Source organism: Fringilla coelebs, assembly GCF_963513975.1.
Source record: "Fringilla coelebs genome assembly, chromosome: 6".
In the NCBI taxonomy this organism is placed as follows: domain Eukaryota; kingdom Metazoa; phylum Chordata; class Aves; order Passeriformes; family Fringillidae; genus Fringilla; species Fringilla coelebs.
Genome location: NC_140034.1, coordinates 33,223,416 through 33,241,471, shown reverse-complemented (window position 1 = coordinate 33,241,471; position 18,056 = coordinate 33,223,416). Strand labels below are relative to the sequence as shown.

Genomic DNA, 18,056 nt, shown 5'->3' with positions numbered 1-18,056 from the left:
CATTATTACTTAAAACCCGAGCAAGCAGATGGCCAGGAGTTCAGTGTGATTATGTAGATATAGGAAGCTGCTAACTTCTGTTAGCAGCTGGAAAGGTATTCAAGTTCACCTATATACATAAACCCAAAATGTGCTTAAAACTTGAGTGACATAACACTATACATAAATACCAGCAGCTTAACAGAAAAGAACACATACTTTTCCATGGAATTCTCACCACTAGAAACAGTCTGAACCACATCTGGCCTGAATATGGCTAGTTAAATTCTAGAAACTCAGTTCCAAAATGTTTTCTTCTGATAACATTAACTCATTTATTTTCCCATTTAACATTTAACTTCATTAAAGAAACACATAATTCCATGTGGTGTAACATGTAAGAGATTTCTATTTCTAGCAAACTTCAAAGTGGAACCAATTCTCTAAGTTTTGCAAGTAAAGTTTCTTTTACTCTAGTTTTAAACAACCTGTAAAGATAATTCAATGACAGTTTCTGTAACACTGCCATTGAACAATTTTTAATAGCTAAGAATAAAAACCAAGTTTGCATTTCAGCAGCTTTTCAGTCCCGATAGAGACGAAATAACCTGAAAGTCTAATGTAGCCCCTAATTTTGGAAAAGTCATCATACAGTGCTGCTACACTATGTAACAACAAATCAACTATGTACTTTTACCAAACTCTATACATATTTAATTCAAAGGGAACTGGCATCTAAACAACTTTTCTTCAGGAATCTTTTATTTTGGAAACTGTTTTGCATTCCATAAACTAATATTTTCAAATATCAGAACAGCAATAGCTGAAGTGCAGAGGAGGTGACAAGCAACCATCTATGTGGAAAGAGAATAAAAAGAAGCAGGAATGAAGCCAAATGGGAATACTTGATTATAAACAAAAAGAAAACTAACAGCTTGAATATTCCCTCTGTGCCAACAGAAGCATTTCAGTTTTGAGACACTTTGCTGCAGGAAGATGAGACAATACAAGTAAACGCACTTAACGAAAGACAGCAGAAAAAGCTGAAAAAAAGTAGAAAATAAAAGCATTGGAGAATAATTACATAAGGTTTGTCTTTCATTTGCTCTAAAAAACTACCCGTAAGAGATTAAAATCTCTCATCCTAAATTACTTCATATTTTCAGAAAGAACAAATAAAAACCAGACCATACTATGATACATTTGCTGGTAACAATAACCAAAATATTGATCATAAATAACAAAGGTTCACTTCAGTGATCTAAAAACATAATCCAGACAAAAGCATAAAGCAAATGTTGTCATTTGATTAGCCTTAGGGTTTTACAAAGCAAATTTTATCATCAATCTCAATTTGACATTTAAAAGAATGCTTAAAGCAGTTTGGTTTTGCAACTGTCACCTCTGGAGTACTTTTTCACAGAGATGTCTAGCCAGCTTCACTTTTCTGAAGTATTAATGACTAGAAAAATCAGAGTCTATGAACAACAAATTTTATAAGGTAAATATGTAAATCTCAACAATAATTCTTGGCATATTGGGTTTTAGTTTTAGCTCTTTACTGAGAAGGAGACATCGCTCAACTAGCACAAACACTGAATTACTTTCACCAAATACCATCTACTAATAATATACAGTACGTTTTGGTTGCAACTCTGTGCAGGAAAGGGAAAAAGAGACACTGCTATGTAGTGCCCCATGGAGGCAAAAGTTTCAGAGACTGTTCAGTCATCAGTAGGGCTGCCAGGTCCCCTGTCAATCAGCCATAAGTGAACTAAACCTTGTGCTGCCTTTTGCCCTGGCATCACTGCAAATGCCTAGAATAAACCTGGGCTTACTGCTTAGTTACAAGAAAAAAAAGATCTAAAAAGGCAATCAGGCATCATACTTCACTTTTTGAGAAACAATTTAAGCTTTTCTAATGTCCATAAATGAAAAAAAAAAAACCCACTTTGTTTTTCTTTGTACTTTACAAACAACAAAAAGAAACAAAAAATCTCCAACAACAAAAAATTATGTCAAGCAAAAAATGACAATCACAAACCATGTTTCACAAATCACAAACAACTAGCTTCATTCACTGGCTAAGATGGTAGCATTCAATTAATATGCTTATTATTTTTTTCTCATCTCAAGACATGGATTAAGTTTTCATTTACTGCAATTGCTTTAAATTTTACACTGAGGATGGCAACTGCTACTTTCCAAGGAACATCTATATATTGTCCTGGACTCAGTACAAGCTACTTATTATTAGTAATGACCCTATCCTCAGAGTATCCTCTCACTGAACAGTTCTGCACCATTTTACAACCTGAAAATAGAGGTGCGAAGAAGTTAATGAAGAACCACCATCAGTTTTGGTATAATCAAAATCAACTTTTTTCCCAAATACTTCATACCATATAGAGCTACCTGGGTTTGAAACAGCTCCCCTTGAGTCTGGGGAGCCACTAGCCACTTTTGCACATCCAACTCAATAACCTGACAGCACAAACACATAATTACAAACAGTTAGAGAGTTTATAATGCCAACAAAAATAACTGCATTAAAATCCTATTAACTCTGGCATAACATGGTAGCAGAGGGTTTCCATAAACATAACCCTATTTGAACCCATTTCCCTTTTAGGAAATGGGGGAGGAATGCCCACTTAAATATACTGATGATAAGCAGCTGTTTATGTTTAGCAATGCATTCCAATGATTAATTAGTCCAGTAAGAACACACCCCTTATTTGAAGTCTGACCTTGCTTAATTCAGCTTCCAACCATAAAACCGTGGTACAACTGTGTCAGCCAAAGAGAGCTTTTATCAAATACCTCTTCACCGAGTAGGTGCATGTTGACTAATGAAGAAGCTCTTAACATTTCCTTAGCTAAGCTAAACAAAGTAAGCACCTTATGTCTTCTTCACTAAGGCCACTCTCCCCTATTCATTTTCAAGGTTGTTTTCTGGAAGCTACTTTTTCACCACCTCTCTACACTGCCAACATCAGATGTACTGCTCCAATAAGAGTTATGGCTGATATCTCCTAATTTCCAATTCCCCTGTTCAACTACTCAGTTTTTCACCAGACCTTTAGCTACAGCCAATAAGGATTGATTTCAAGTTCAAATCCTATCAACCTCAGATTGAATCTCCCTAATTGTTTCCCAATTTAGCATTGAGTTGCACTGACTGTGCCGTGAAGAGTTACATTCATGTGTCCAGTTTATTAGTGATCTATATAATTTTGCAACCATACTAATGTCCTTAGTCCCAAATTTATATTTACTATTTTCTAGGTAAGTAAAAACACCTGAAATAATGCCAACACAGTTATTTACAATGAGAACCCCAGATACTCTGTAAGGGAAGTTATTGCAACACATGGAACAGCAGACTGATTTTGCAGTATGCACCAACATCTGCAGATGCACAACACACTCCAGCCTGAAATGTCAGAGATTCAGATCCAGCTCAGCTTCACCATTTCCATGAAGGTGGAGGACAGGGCAGGGGCTATCTAAAGGAGAAGAAAATGGAGAAATAGAGAGAAATAGTATCTTCTCATAAAACTTCTCCCCTTTCTCAAAGGACTGCAAAATATCAGAGCGTACGTTATTACACACAATTCTTTCCCAGCTTTATAAACAATCACTATCAACTTTACTGGGCGCACTGACTGGGATGCTATCTTTTGTACATGAACTTGAAAGGCACTTAGGGTTTAATCTTCTCCATCAGAAGTCTTTAGAAGTCACATGGCAGAAGGAAATCCATTCCTCTGAAGTTACATCAGCCAGTTCCACACTTCCTATTTCTGATGTGATAGTTTCTGTGACCTCAGGAGCATCAGAGTGACCAGTCTTACTCACATTCTTACCCCAGCTTGCCTCTTACACTAGAGTAGTGAGTAGGTTACCCATACCAGGAAATACTTTAAAGAGTTGAGTTTCAATGATATCTTTTGAAATTACTCTTTGTGGATCACGTAATAAACACACACACAAACACAGTTTACATCTTCTACAGCGCTTTTCAATCAGGTCTACCCAGTCCTTGCACTGAGTGTCCATGTCTTCCTTTGCATTTTATGGGCAAGTCTACAGACAAGGATTTGCTGAGCTGTTACCTTCCCTTCTGCAGGAATTAGCAAACATTATCTGCCACAAAAGGAATTCACACTGTTCCAGAGCATAAGCCTTTTTGAGATTCCATTAACTTCATTACAAGAAACAGAAGCAGAAAAAAATCTTCACCTACCTAGAACATGCATTAGGTAGAGTGACAATGCAGCACAATGGAACCATCAGGATAAACAATATTTAATGGCAAGAAAATGTAGGATTTAAGGAAAAAAAAAACCAAAACAAAGCACAGAGACAGCTGGAGACTCTAATAATTTCTTATTTAAAGTCCCAAATTAACAAAAAAATAATTCCTAAGAAATGTTAAAAAACAAACAATCAAAAACCCACAGAGGAAACACATCAAGCAGAACCGTTACTATTCTTCTATTTCCCAACTATATTCCAACTGGTACCTGCTTAAAGATTTGTGCTAGAATCATTGACAGGAAGAAAAAAGAACAATCTCCTTCTTCTCTATTACTTGATATTGTAAAGCAAAAACTTAGAAAAGGAGGAAGAACTTACTGGTATTGAGAACTCCTCTGCCAAATACTTCAACACTGATGCTCCTCTAGTCAAAAAGTTACTTCTCTCTGCCAGATTGCCCTGGAGTTTTGTATCAAATTCCTTTCTGACAACTGACGCAACAGAGTCAATTATTACAAGTTTAACCTTCTTCATAATAATTTCTTCTTCCAAAGACATAATCCTAAAAAAAAAAAGTCACTGATAGCATTATTTACACAAATAATTTTGAGATTTTTAAAACAAAGATTCCTTTAATAAGCTAAAAGTCAGTCCCTTCTTTTCCCTCCCCACACACTACCTCCATTAACATCTGCATGTATTAAAGAGATTTGAAAAGGAATCTAAGGCTCAGTGGGCCCAAGGCAGGACCTCTCTACAAGAGAGTTATGGAAGACCTCTGGCTAGCAACAATATGCTGTACAACCCCTGAATGGCAGACAGCAAGTAAAGTGGCATTGAAGCTGTGCCTCACTGTGGTCTTCCAGCACTTCAAGGGGATTTATAAGTAAGAGGGAGAGTGACTTTTTAAATGGGCAGATAGTGATAGGACAAGGGGAAATGGCTTTAAACTAAAAGAAGAGATTTAGATTAGAATTCAGAAAGAAATACTTTACTCAGTGGGTAGTGAGGCACTGGCAGAGGTGCCCAGAGAAGCTGTGGATGCCTCACTCCTGAAAACGTTCACTGCCAAGTTATATGGGGCCCTGAACAATCTGACCAAGTGGGTGCTATCCCTGCCTATGATGGCAGGTTTGGAACTAGATGATCTTGAAGCTCTCTTCCAACTCAAGCCATTCCATGCTTCTTTAATATGCTATGAGCTGTTCTCTGATAAAGCTATATTAGAAGAAAAAACTATTCTGATAATAATTCTCCCACTAACATAAAACGCATGATGCTAAAATAAAACTTCATTAATTTTCACTGCAACATATGTTCACAAATTAACGTAAGGTAACGACATGACAATAAAATACTGCACTCAGGCTGGTGACTGCTAAACAACTTCTCCCTCTCACTGCTGGAGGAATCCCCATCTTCCTGGAAGTAAACTGCTTTGGAGGAACAAACTTCAATTTCATGGAAAATGTAACTCTCATACTATGGTCTCTCCACAATCCAAGAGAATACCTGTCTCATGAACATTCCCCTTTAAAGGCTTACAAGAATCAGATTACACAGAAATTGTCTATCAGAAATTAAAAAGCATCAAGTGGATTAGTCACATGCTATGAAATTATAAAAGCAATGTCAATCTTCCTGTAACAATGTTACTTTGTTGGGGACCATGCTGGTATCCACATGAAAAGGTCTCAAATTAATTATTCTTCAAAAAATTTTGATACCAAAAAAAAAATTGCTTTAAACAATCCAGTAAAAATTGTCTTTTCTTAAACTCTAGAAAAGAATACCTCTTCAGCATACTGCAACAGGTCAGCTCTCGGTACAGGTGGATGCTACGGGTCATGCAGAGCAGCTTTTCATCTGAGTCATAATAAGTAGGGAATCTGTTTGCTGCTATCTCAATCAATCTATTTAAAAAAAACAACAAAAACCAGAAGGCATAATACTGCAAAAAGAATAATACAAGATAATAAGGCATCAAGTGCTCAGAAAACCAACACAGCAAAGCTCTGAACCATAAGCAGATACCAACTAACACTGGAAATCTTTTTAAAAGGAAAAGCATACTGTATCAGTCAGAGTGAAACAGTGAAAGTCAGAACAGTTAGGTTCTCTTTCCAGTGATGCTGAGTCAGTGGTACACTAGGGAAAGACATCATGTGTCTGTATGCAAAGGGCATATCTCCTCTAGAAGGAAAGTTTACTGAGTAGGTTCTTCAAGTTTTATACCAGAGATTCCACTTAATGATCAAGCATTTTCCTATTCTAATTATTTTATGTAAATATTAATTTCATTTAAATAAAACTACTCCCCAAGTCTACCATCTTCCTTTTCACCTTTACCTTGCAGTGAATTTATAGACTGGGCTTTGTGTCACCAAAGAAATCTAACAAGCTGGTAAGAAACAGAAGATCCATTAGACAGAAAATTTTTTCCACAAAAAAGATTTTCATTTTTAGTAATAAAAAATACTTAATTGTTTATATTTTAAGCAGACATATCCCACCACCTATAGCTTGAGAAGAGTGGCATCTAGTGGATTATACTTGTGGGCACAACTTACTTGTTATCTCTCTTCAAACTTAGGCTCCTTTCATTAAAACAAAAAGTCAAAGAGATTTTAGGCATAATAAATTTAAAACCAGTTTAGGAAGGGAGCTCAGAAGATTTTGAAGCAATGTACTGTTCAATGTAGTGCCAGCTATGAAGTCAGAACAAGTTACTTGAGTCTTTATTTCAGAAGCCTTCAAGGATGGAGGCAGCACCACCTCTTTGGGCAAAGCTTTTTCACCACAAAGGCAGTTAGGAATTGTAAATCTTCTCCATATATTAGCCCAGAAATGAAGCTCAATGTATGCCTGCTGTCTCTCAGCACACACCCCTGTGCCATCTTCTTCAGGCCTCCTCACTGGCAAGAGAAGGCTACTGTTAGATTGCCCCAATGCCTTCTCTCCACTCGACTGAGCAAGTCCTTGGTGCCTCCACAAATGGCAAATGCCCAGCTCTCAACCACCTTGGGAAAAGGGGATACGCACTTCCCTGGCTCTGATAGTTCAGCTCCTTAGAGAATGCAACATAGAAAGTATAAGATAAAGTCAGTCTGCTGAAATTGTGTTTATCGTTTTCAACTGAGCAATACTAAATATGATTTAATACATAAATATTTTCATCCTTAATAATATTATTTTTGCCATGTTTCCTTTCTACATCGTATTCTATTTTCAGCAGTCTCAGTTTCATCTGCATCTGCTTTCCTTTTCTTTAGCAGTCATTTCTAAGTGACAAGTCCTAACTCACTCTTTAGGTCCTACCTTTTTATACTATTTACATTTCAGGGACCTGAAATAAAACTTAAGTGGTGTGTAAGGAGGAAGCACGGTACTTTACAGAGCCATTGCTTGAAGCTTTTTTTCTTTGATATACTATATTTCAAACTTCTGTGACATTAATTTGACAAAAAAGCAGGGTTTGAAATCCCACCTTCTCATCCATGATAACTTGCAATGAATAATCAATGGAAATACATTTACCTTAATACTGCAGAATTGTGCAATGGCTATAGCTACTAAATCATCTGAAATATATAAATTATTTCACTGAACCTCTATCTGCCCATTTTTCTACACAAACAAGGATGAGACTACTGTACTTCTTGTCCTTCCCCAGACCCTTAACTTTTGAACTTGCTCATTCCAAACAACAGAGACCAAGGAATTAAAATCTCAAAAACATCAAAGCTGCAAAGTTTAGCAAAGCTGGTAACTAAGTAAAATAAATTAGAGCTACATTTAATGAAACACTGCAGGATTATTTCAACAGTTAATCAGACAGTTAACACGGGAAAGAGCAGCAACCAACACGTGTAACTCAAGCAATCCAGCACAGCACATCCATTCAGCACTCAAGCACACCCAAGTGCACAGCCAAGCCATTTGGGTTGCATGGGCCAAGCAGGAGATATGAGAAGAACCAGAGAAGTTACAGAAATGAGGCATTACAGTAGTGCATAGCTGCTAAGGATACAGGAGATGAAAGGTTACTGCAGAAGGGAATCAGAAATGCAGGAGGGTATTGAACAGAAATAGGGTGGAAATCTGAAGGAAAACAGGAAAACTGGCAACATCAGCCCCACTGTTCATTGGAAAACCTCCACTGCCTTTGTAGTGAAAGTGCTGTGCCTTTACATCCTCTAATTACCATCCTGTTAACTCCACAAACCAAACTGCAAAGCAAGATTTCAGGCACGGGAATAATAAGACCATTTAAAAATTAAAGACCATGCCATCCACCTTGTCATACCAGACCTAGAATCTGCAACCTCATACAAATTAGGAAAGTGAGCAAACCGTTTTATTAAATTAATTTCATTGTCTGTGGAATAAATGCATGTACCACAGGAATAATTACCACCAGTATTTAAAAATGCATAATTATTGCTCAGAAAATATTTGAAGGTTCCAAGGTGTGCTAAGTTGTGTGTATTTTAGAATTTTGCATCTTACCTTTCAGCACTGAATGCAGATTCTGTGTCAATGTATATAACAGCCCCATCTAGTCCTCCCATGCTTACAGGCAGCGTAGCCAGAACACTTAACATAATACAAAATTGAGTTTTGCCACAACCTGGTGGGCTAGTCATCTGGAAGGAAAAAGATTAGCAACTTAACATTCATTTCACCATAGTTCTACTTTTACCTAAGTCCCATCAGCCAGTGCTCCCCCAGTTCTGCTCCTTCAGTTACCAAAGGAGACAACAGCCATGAAAAGACAGAGCATAGCCCACAAAGACCAGTTTGCAGTTACTTGGATCTGTACCTTGCAGACAAATTCATCCCCTGAAGAATAAAAAACAGACAGAGCATTATTCTTATACTTTCTCTGACATCATTATTACCTTTCAAATTGAAGGTCACCTACTCTCCCCCCCCCACCTCAAAAGATCTTCCCTAGAGACACCTAGCTCTCTTCCATCTGTCCCTGTGCTACCTTCTAAAATAGAGCAGAATTAAAAGATTCACAGCTGACATTCATATGTCATCAATAGCTTTTAGAGCTGAAAACTAAGTCCAGAGCTATTGAGCTCACATCTCCTTAGAAGTCATCATTACCTTGGTAAAACCAGGTCTCTCCTAAAAATCACAAGCGTAATTGCTTATATCCTAGAAAGAATGAATGTTCAATATGAACCACATATATACATAAGACAGATTTTATCTGCCCCAGAGACTACACTCTGCACTATACAGTGTGTTTTCTCATTGATGTTAACTCTCTATTACTATATTTCAACACCAACACCATTCAATGATCCAGACCAGATCCACAAAGCTTCCACCTGTGCCCACTGAAAGCCCCTGTGGTGAAGCAGCATTCAAAAAGAGCATGCTCAGCTTGTATGAAAAGGTTCCAGTATGATTTTGAAAAGAAAAAGGATCCAAAGAAGACATTGTTTGATGAGATCACCAATTTCTGAGAGCAGTATTTTTCTACTAGACATGGCAGTCTGCTGTTCTTTATCAACTGCAGATCTTCCAGAGATTGTGTTTGAATGCTGGGCTCTGTGTTCAGATAACTGCAAGTTCATTACTACTACAGGGGTCTTTGAATACAATATCACATTGTCACTGCTTCTGGGAAGAGAGATGATGAAATCATAAATACTAGGAGGGCCAAAAACCAGTAAAAATAAAGTTTTCACTCTAGGCAGTGAAAACGGAGCGATGGGTTCATTCTTATGCTAGTAGCAACAAACTAATAATGCAAGGTGTAAAAGCAAGCCTCTCCAGGTAAGCTGAACTGTAAAACAAAGCATGCTGTCTCAAAACACCTAGTACTGCCAGAAAAAAGGCCTAAACACAGAGCTGTTGTTTTAAATTAAAAAACTTTAAATTTACTTTTAAATTTAAAACCTTTACAATAGACAGACACTCAAAATCAAACTGATTTTTGAGACTATATGCACGGCAGTTTGGTTTCAAGCACAAATACTTTCAACAGAAGATATTACAGTATTGCTATGCTTTTGTTTTAAGCAGTAGCAGCATGACTTGAAGCATAGAAAATGTACAGGGAAACACTGAAGGATCACACTAGCTACAGTTACCAGTTCGTTAAAATCCCTTTAATCACCTTTGTCTTTTAACAAGGCCTGAAAGTCAAAATATATCAATCAATCTACTTGAAGCTTTAATGCAAGAGAAGCATGAAATGATTTTTGTTTAGAAGCACACATTGCATTTGGTGAATTACAGATCAGGAATCAGTATTTATGCAATTATCTGTTCCCCAGCCAGTGTACTTAAATTACAAGCTATCATATCAGCAATATCTGCTACAATTTAATGTGAACCCAAAGCATGTATAAAAAGTACAGAGGCAATACACATTCCTCAGACTGTGATTGCCAATGCATCTCACCAGTTGTTTCTTGTTAAAAAGAAGACTTGAAATGAATGAGGGGAGGGCATCAATCCAGTTTGTGAAATTAAAATGCTTGGACTACTGTGACGATACTTCATAAAAACATTTGTAGTTTCAGCCTTGCCTGGGAGGCATCTGGACCCCATATCCATTTGAGTGGCTGACACAGAAGCCAATTCAGCAGAGATGCTATAAAACCATCTGAGGATATGAGCATCATATCCGAGAAAATGAGGGAACCTTGCATTACAAGGAAGCAAGCCAATGAGCAAGAAAGCATTTGTATTCCCAAAAACAACCATACTTCATGTTTAATCTGCATTCCTTTAAAGGGCCTTAAAACAGGCTTTTAAATAATACAAAGTGAAAAATTTTACAAAACTACAACATTTTACTGCGGTTACCACTGGTTCAACAAGTGTTTAGAACAAGAGAATCCTACTTGAAATTCCTCTAATAAATTTAAATTAAAAGTCTGGAAAAAACTTGTTTGGTTTACTATACTCTAAATTTGCTCTGAAAAAAAATCACCCAGATAGAAACATGAAGACCACAACAGTTCTTTAAAATATATTTTATTAGGCAGAGATAAATAATTTTTCAATAAATTATTTACTATTTTCTCTGGCACATCTGTAGGGTTTAAATGAAAACACAAGGAGCTAATTCTTCATCTACCAGAAGATTAAACTCTTCAATATTCAAAAAAGGAACTATTTTAATTCTTCCTCATAAAACCTGGACAAAAGCTCTGACCACAGAATTTCAGCTATGATTTAGTCTCCAATTTAAAACCCACTAGTGGCTTGGAAAAAAAATGGCTGAGACAGTGTAAAGCAAGTCAGATCCCTCTGGTGCTCAAAAAGAAAGGAGATTTGGCCATAAAAAGATACCACCACAAGTCTTAATCCCTCTGATCAGGTACTCAAATTCCAAGTTTCCAGCCACCCTCACTGCTGAGTAAAGTAACAGAAAGACAATAATTTAGCCCTAGCAGTCAGGAAGCAAATGCTGCATTCAACATGCTTTTGAAGAGAACTTCTAATAAAAATAAGACTTAAAATATTTGTCTAATTCAAAAACGCCAAAAGACAATCTATTTGTCAGTCATGCTCCAGTGAATTGTAAAAAAGCAAATTAAAATTGTTAAATCCTAAAATCACTCAAATCCAAAAATAAAAAAACAAACCTGAAAGTTCACAAGCTGCAGTAGAGCATAAAAGCAGCAGAAGCACAGCATTAAACCAGCTGCAGCAGTAAATTGATAGCTTTCTACTAAAATTTCATCTAGCAATCCTGATGAACACTCAGTGCTGCCAACCTTTTAAACTACTTTAGATCTCAAGACTCTTACAAAAAAGCTTTTTAAAATCCATAGAACCAGGTTTTAAAAGAAAAGATCAGTTTCTGTATGGTTAATGGCTATCTGCCTTTTCATTTGCTGAAAAACCCCTAATAGGTGCCCTGATTGCTTTCCACACTTAGCACCTAGAAGGCAAATAAAAAGCAATAAACTATTTTATTTTTTCTTGGACACATCTAATCTTTTGAGTTATTCACCACATTTCTGGATCCTACCTAGTTATCTCTATATTATTTCTGACTAAATAGTTATGTATCAGTCACCAACCAAGCCCAAGGTGCAGGTGGAAGCGTTTGCAGTTCTGGTCTCATCCACTACATGTCCTGTACAGATGTCAATGTCTCCCTCCCTTGGTGAGATCTCCCACTGTAGAGAACTACACCAGGCAGATCCTTTCATTTTTAACCAAAATAGTATAGAATACAAAAATCACATTCAGAAGCTTTTTTCCAGAAGAAAACTTAAAAGTGCAATATTGCCTTTCCTGGTGCTGTGCTTTTCATTTACATTCAGACAAATGTCTGGCCTAGCTTTGAATACACTCATTCCTCCCTAACTAACTTTAAGTACAATGATACATAGGGATTATTACTACTTTTAAAATCCAGTTTATCAACAATTTACTTATATCTAAAGGCTAAATATTCTAAGAAGACACTGGGGAGGAATATTAAACCTGAGTAGTGTGACAATTAAGCAGGCTAAGAAGTGTACAAAATATATAGCTCTGGAAAATAAAGCACTTATATTAACTTCCTGTAGAGCATTATTTTATGTGATCTCAGGAAAATTGTATTTGACATCCAACTTTGAGATCAACTGCTTGCAGAGCTTATTTTGAAGCTAATTTTAAAACAGAACAAAACCAACATAAAACTTAAAGGTCAGCTAAACTCCCCTAAAACTCCCAGCACGTTAACCACCACTTTTCTCAGATCTCCCTCTGGAGCAATGCCAAGAACATGGCAATCACCAAGCCTGAATTCAATTACTGCTCTAGAACCATTCTACATGGTCTTCAGGCCAGAACACATCAGCCAGACTGCACTGACTGCTGAATGACAGCCCCATTTAGGATTAAGAACAAAGACAAATATTTATGACACTGTTATCTGCAGCCTCATAAATTAACCATGTGGCTCTCAGGACCCAAAAGAATCACTTGTTCTTTTTAGCAGGAAAATAAAAATCATATTCAATATTCCAAATATTTGGGCACCACTCCTGAGCCAGTCACAAGCTCAAATACAAATCATCCTGTCATGGAAAAGACCCATTTCTTTCCTCTTTCATGCTCCTGCCTCTGCAGCAGTGGCTCTGCATTTCAACTAAAGCACAATTCAGGAGTTTAAACAATGTAAGCACGTGAACAGCCATTCCCTGACTGCAGTGAGGAATGGGTGGTGGACCACTCAGAACTCCTGGTTAGCTAGATTGTAGCTGCAAGCAAGCATCATTTCTTTTCAAACATGGACTGCCCTGTTTCATTAGCTGACCACATGAACCATAATCCATAAGAAAAGACAAAGTCCAGCCACTGATTTGCTGATGAAAAAAATATTTTTAGGAACCAAAAGCTCATCCCCTGCTGAAGGCACTATGCTCAACAGCAGCACATTTACAATCTCAGTATTACATGTATCGTGACTACATATACTTCCTACTATATAGGAACAGCTCTTCTTCAAAGGAACAGAATTTAGCAAGTTGCTTCTCCCAGAATTTAAAGACTTGCAGCATTCACCTTAAGTTCTTCTGACCTAATTTTCTTATAGTAAATTGGCAACAAAGCTAGGCCTAGATATGAAGAAGATATTAATTCTGACAGATCAATTTAAGTTAATGGATGCATTCTTAAACATTTTTATGGTGCATGCATATTCCACGCATGGTGCATATTCCATTGTCTACAAAAAGAAATACTCAGAATCTTTACAAACTAACCTTTAAAAATCCTCATTATATAAGAGATCAGAAACTGACCAGAAACTGTTTCGTTTTAACTCAGTGTTGCTTAAACTCTAGTATGTTTTAAATCACTGTTAGATTTTGTAAGTCATTTCTATCAGAAATCAAAAATAATCTAGCTTGATTACAGGATGCAAAAAAAATGTATTTTCTTCATAGTAAGATTTCTGTAACTTCTCATTTTTATTCCTCTACTGTGACAATTTGCCACAGAAGACAAAGAAAAGCACTTGGCAAGGCCTGTTCTCATCCCAACATTTTTGTGTATCTTGTGTTTGAAGCACTTGACACAAGGCAGTCCAACCTATCTGTGACTTTTGATTTCTAGGCAGAATGCTCAACTAAAGTAAAATATATTAAACAAGTTACCTCTGTGAGGGATCCACAAGGCACTCCACCATGCAGGACTCTATCCAAACTAGGAAGCGTGGTGGATAAAAAGGCTGAAGAAGGATTGACAGACTTCCTTAGTTTCATTTCATAAGCCTACAAAAGGAGGGAAAACAGCAAAAGAAAACAAGCAAATCAGAAAATGCTTTTTTTAATGGAAATAGGAAAATTGTATTTGCTTTCAACAACCTGGTATGACTTAAGACTTGAGAGAGCGTTATGAGTGAATGAGAGAAGTACTATTATATTCAGCTATAGTCTGCCCTTAGCTCATCACCCTTCCTTGTATTTATATTCCATTTATAGCTCAGAGTAAGTTTAAGTCTTTTTTCTCTCCCTTACCACGATACTAAATAATAAGCCCTTAATTATGATGTGACAAGAGTTGTCTCTGCTCCTATTCAACAAGGTTTGTTTTCAACCTGTAAAATTCCCTGATCAATGTTCATTTCCAATTTGCTAGCTTCAAATACATGCAATAAAACTCATGCTAATTCTTCTATTACTAATTTTATTGCAGCATATTAGTGAATTTAAAGTCTCACAGAATTGTTCCTATAATTACTATGCCAATTACACATTTGGATATGGATTACTTTTGTAAGGAATAAAAAGGGGGCTGCATTGACTGAGGTCAGAAATGTCTGTATCCTCTCTGTTCTAAAAAACATCGTTTCATATGAATTCAGAAAAGAAAAGAAAATGCTGCCACTGCATTGCAGCCAACATGCTTCCTTCTTGCACCCTCCCCAGTTAGGCTACTGCAGCCTAAGGCACACTACAACTCATTTACACGGGTGGAAAAAGTCCTTAAGAAATTATTTTCAGGATCACTTCAATTCTTGGCACCACTTGTACATCTAAACCAAATTTATACCAAAATTCTTATTATTTGCTTGTAGTAAAAAAAAAAAAAAAATTCTTTTTTTAGCTGCAAGATACATGCTATAAGCAATTTTTACATGCTGGATTGGCAGAGAGTATGACTTATTTCCCTACTGCACACAGAACTGTTGCTGCAAGCCTGAACAATCTCATGGGGCTATAATACCTAATAAATGTAACTGTATCAACCTAAAGTGCATCAAAGACCTATATTTAAAAATAAAAACATCATGTCATTGTGCAGTAAAACTGAGACAAGCCTCCCAACTAAAAAGATGAGCGACAATGTTTAGCTTTTTACCAGATATTGTATCAAAAGCAGTATCAACACAAGCACACTTACTGTCTGCATTTTGGGAGCACAAGCTCGGCTGACTTTACAAAGAAGCTTCTGCACCTCATAGTAGCTCTGTCCCGTCACTTTCATGAGCTCCAAGAGGGAAAGACATAAGAAGTCCTGAAAGAGTACAAAGCAATTCAGAGAGCTCAACCTGAGCTCAACCAGTCCAGGCTGGGGACCAAACTGATGCAATCTGTCGAAAATTAGTACATATTCCACAGGTTTAGCAAATCTCCCTTCAGATACTTTTACACATTGCTGAGGTCCCCTCTCAGTCGTCTCTTTGGGAGGCTGAACAGGCCCAGCTCCCTCAGCCTTTCCTTGTAGAAGAGATGTTGCAATCCCCTCTTCATCTTCAAAGCCCTTTGCTGGACCAGCTCCGGCAGCTCCCTGTCTCTCTGGGACTGAGGAGCTCAGAACTGGACACAGCACTCCGGATGTGGCCTCACCAGGGCTGAGCAGAGGGGCAGGATCACCTCCCTTGACCTGCTGGCAGTGCTCTTCCTAATGCACCCCAGGTTCCCATTGGGCTTCATGGCCACAAGGACACACTGCTGGCTCATGGACACTCTTGTCCACCAGGACCCCCAGGCCTTCTCCTCAGAGCTGCTTCAGCAACTTCTCTACCTCCACAGGGACAATAAACACATAAAAGTTAAAATGTTTTAGTTAGGCATCCATGATTTTAAAGCTCTATTTTTACAAGACAGCAGGTCAGATCGAGTCTAAAATGCTCCCTACTTTGTAAAAAGTAAAGCTCCCAGTTTAATTAAACTCCCAAAAAGTGAATGCAACATGCATTAAAACAAGACAGTCACACACACACCCCAAAAAAACCCCAAAAAACCAAAACCACCAACCTACAAAAAAACAAGCCCACACCCAAAAAAAACCACCACCAATCCATAAAAAACCCACCCCCACCCCCCCCCCCCCAACAAACAAAATAACTCTTTCACCTGACAGGTGGTGATCTGATAGCGACTCAGCCTTTCACACATCTCCTGAGACAACTGTGCTCTTCTTAGTTTCTTAGCAGCCATGCTTCCCAATCTACAGGGCAGACAAAAAAATGTTTGAAAGATGATTTGAATATGACTGTGTGGACAATTCTACTAACTCCCTGCTAACAAACACATGATGTAATGTGATACAGATTTCCTATATAAGTCTGTGTCACATTAAATTATACTACCAGTTTTGTTAAACTACATCTCATATTTGACCGTGTAGGAGAACATACCAGTAAGAACAGCAATGTCTGTAAGACACATGTTGCTGGGACATAAGAAAGCTAGAAATTACACAGTCATGAGCTGAACAAGAACTCCTCATGCTATACTGCACTGGCAAGAAATAATTACCTTTGGATGTCTGAATATGAATTGTAGAGCAATCTCAGTAAGCATTCAACCCTAGAATACGCACTGCTGGAATACAACACTCACTTTGGTGACCCAGTGACACGGAATACTACTGCACTAAATGCTGTCCAGCCCAGTACAATCCAAAGCACACACATACGTTTTATTGACCATGTCGCTGTTTCACACGTATTATTTAGGCAACATTCCTAGTATTAGTTCAGACAGACATACGGGCAAAATAAAGGTTTTTATAACGTAGTAAGCGCAAATATCGCAAATGTTTGCCATAACACAAAACTGCTACAAGTTTGCAGATGCACAGGCCTCCACATCTTTACAAGGTGGAAACTTTATTGCCCCACGTACAAAATTCTCCTCCCACAGGAAGGCACCCCAAAGTTCCAGGCTCCCTCACCGCCCAGCCCGGGACACGCGGATGCGCCTGCAGCCAGAGACCCGGCCCGGCCCAGGCAGCGAAAACCTCGGGCACCACAAAACCCGCCCCCGCCGCAAACCAGCCTCACCCTGCGGCTGGGGGTGTCCCGCCGCAAAGCCGCCCCAGCCCGGGGCTCTCCCCGAGCCTGCCGGGCCGGCCCCACCGCAGGAGCGGAGCGGCGCTCCCGGCAACTTTTCAAAGGCTCCCCGCGGCGGGCGCCAGGGGACGGGCCCGGCGGGCAAGGCCGGCCCTCGCCATGGGCTGCGCGCGAGGCATGCCGGGAGCGGTAGTTCCCGGGAGTGCGCGTTTGTGATGGCGGCGGCGCTGCCCGGGCAGTGTTCGCCTGCGCCCGCTGAGGGAGGAGACTGCTCTCCTCTGCGGAGACTGAGGGCCCAGGCAGCGGTCAGTGTTCCTTCCGCCCGTGAACGTGAGCGGCCCCCCAGAGGCGGGAGCCTTGCGCGGCGCTCTTGTGCTGCAACGTAGGAATTCCTTCCGTCCTCTGCCCAAAAGCGTCTACAAAACCCGAAAGTCTGCAGCATGGAGAGTGCCATGCACGCGGTCAGTTGTTAGTGAAGAACATTGAGATGACGTCCTTGACTTCATATGTAGGGCTCACAGACACCTGGTCTGCTGCCAGC

The 18,056-nt window shown here is 38.7% G+C and overlaps 1 protein-coding gene across 1 annotated transcript in view; it reads right to left on the bottom strand.

The window, feature by feature from the left end:
- RAD51B (RAD51 paralog B) overlaps positions 1–17,632 on the bottom strand; it is a 390,784-nt gene extending 373,152 nt beyond the window's left edge. Inside the window, 7 exon segments of the mRNA XM_084207485.1 lie at positions 4,621–4,804; positions 6,036–6,155; positions 8,752–8,888; positions 14,370–14,486; positions 15,619–15,732; positions 16,575–16,668; positions 17,507–17,632. Of these exon segments, the coding sequence (XP_084063611.1) occupies positions 4,621–4,804; positions 6,036–6,155; positions 8,752–8,888; positions 14,370–14,486; positions 15,619–15,732; positions 16,575–16,658 (756 nt within the window). The 5' untranslated portion in view covers positions 16,659–16,668; positions 17,507–17,632.
- Between the last annotated feature and the right edge of the window lie 424 nt (positions 17,633–18,056).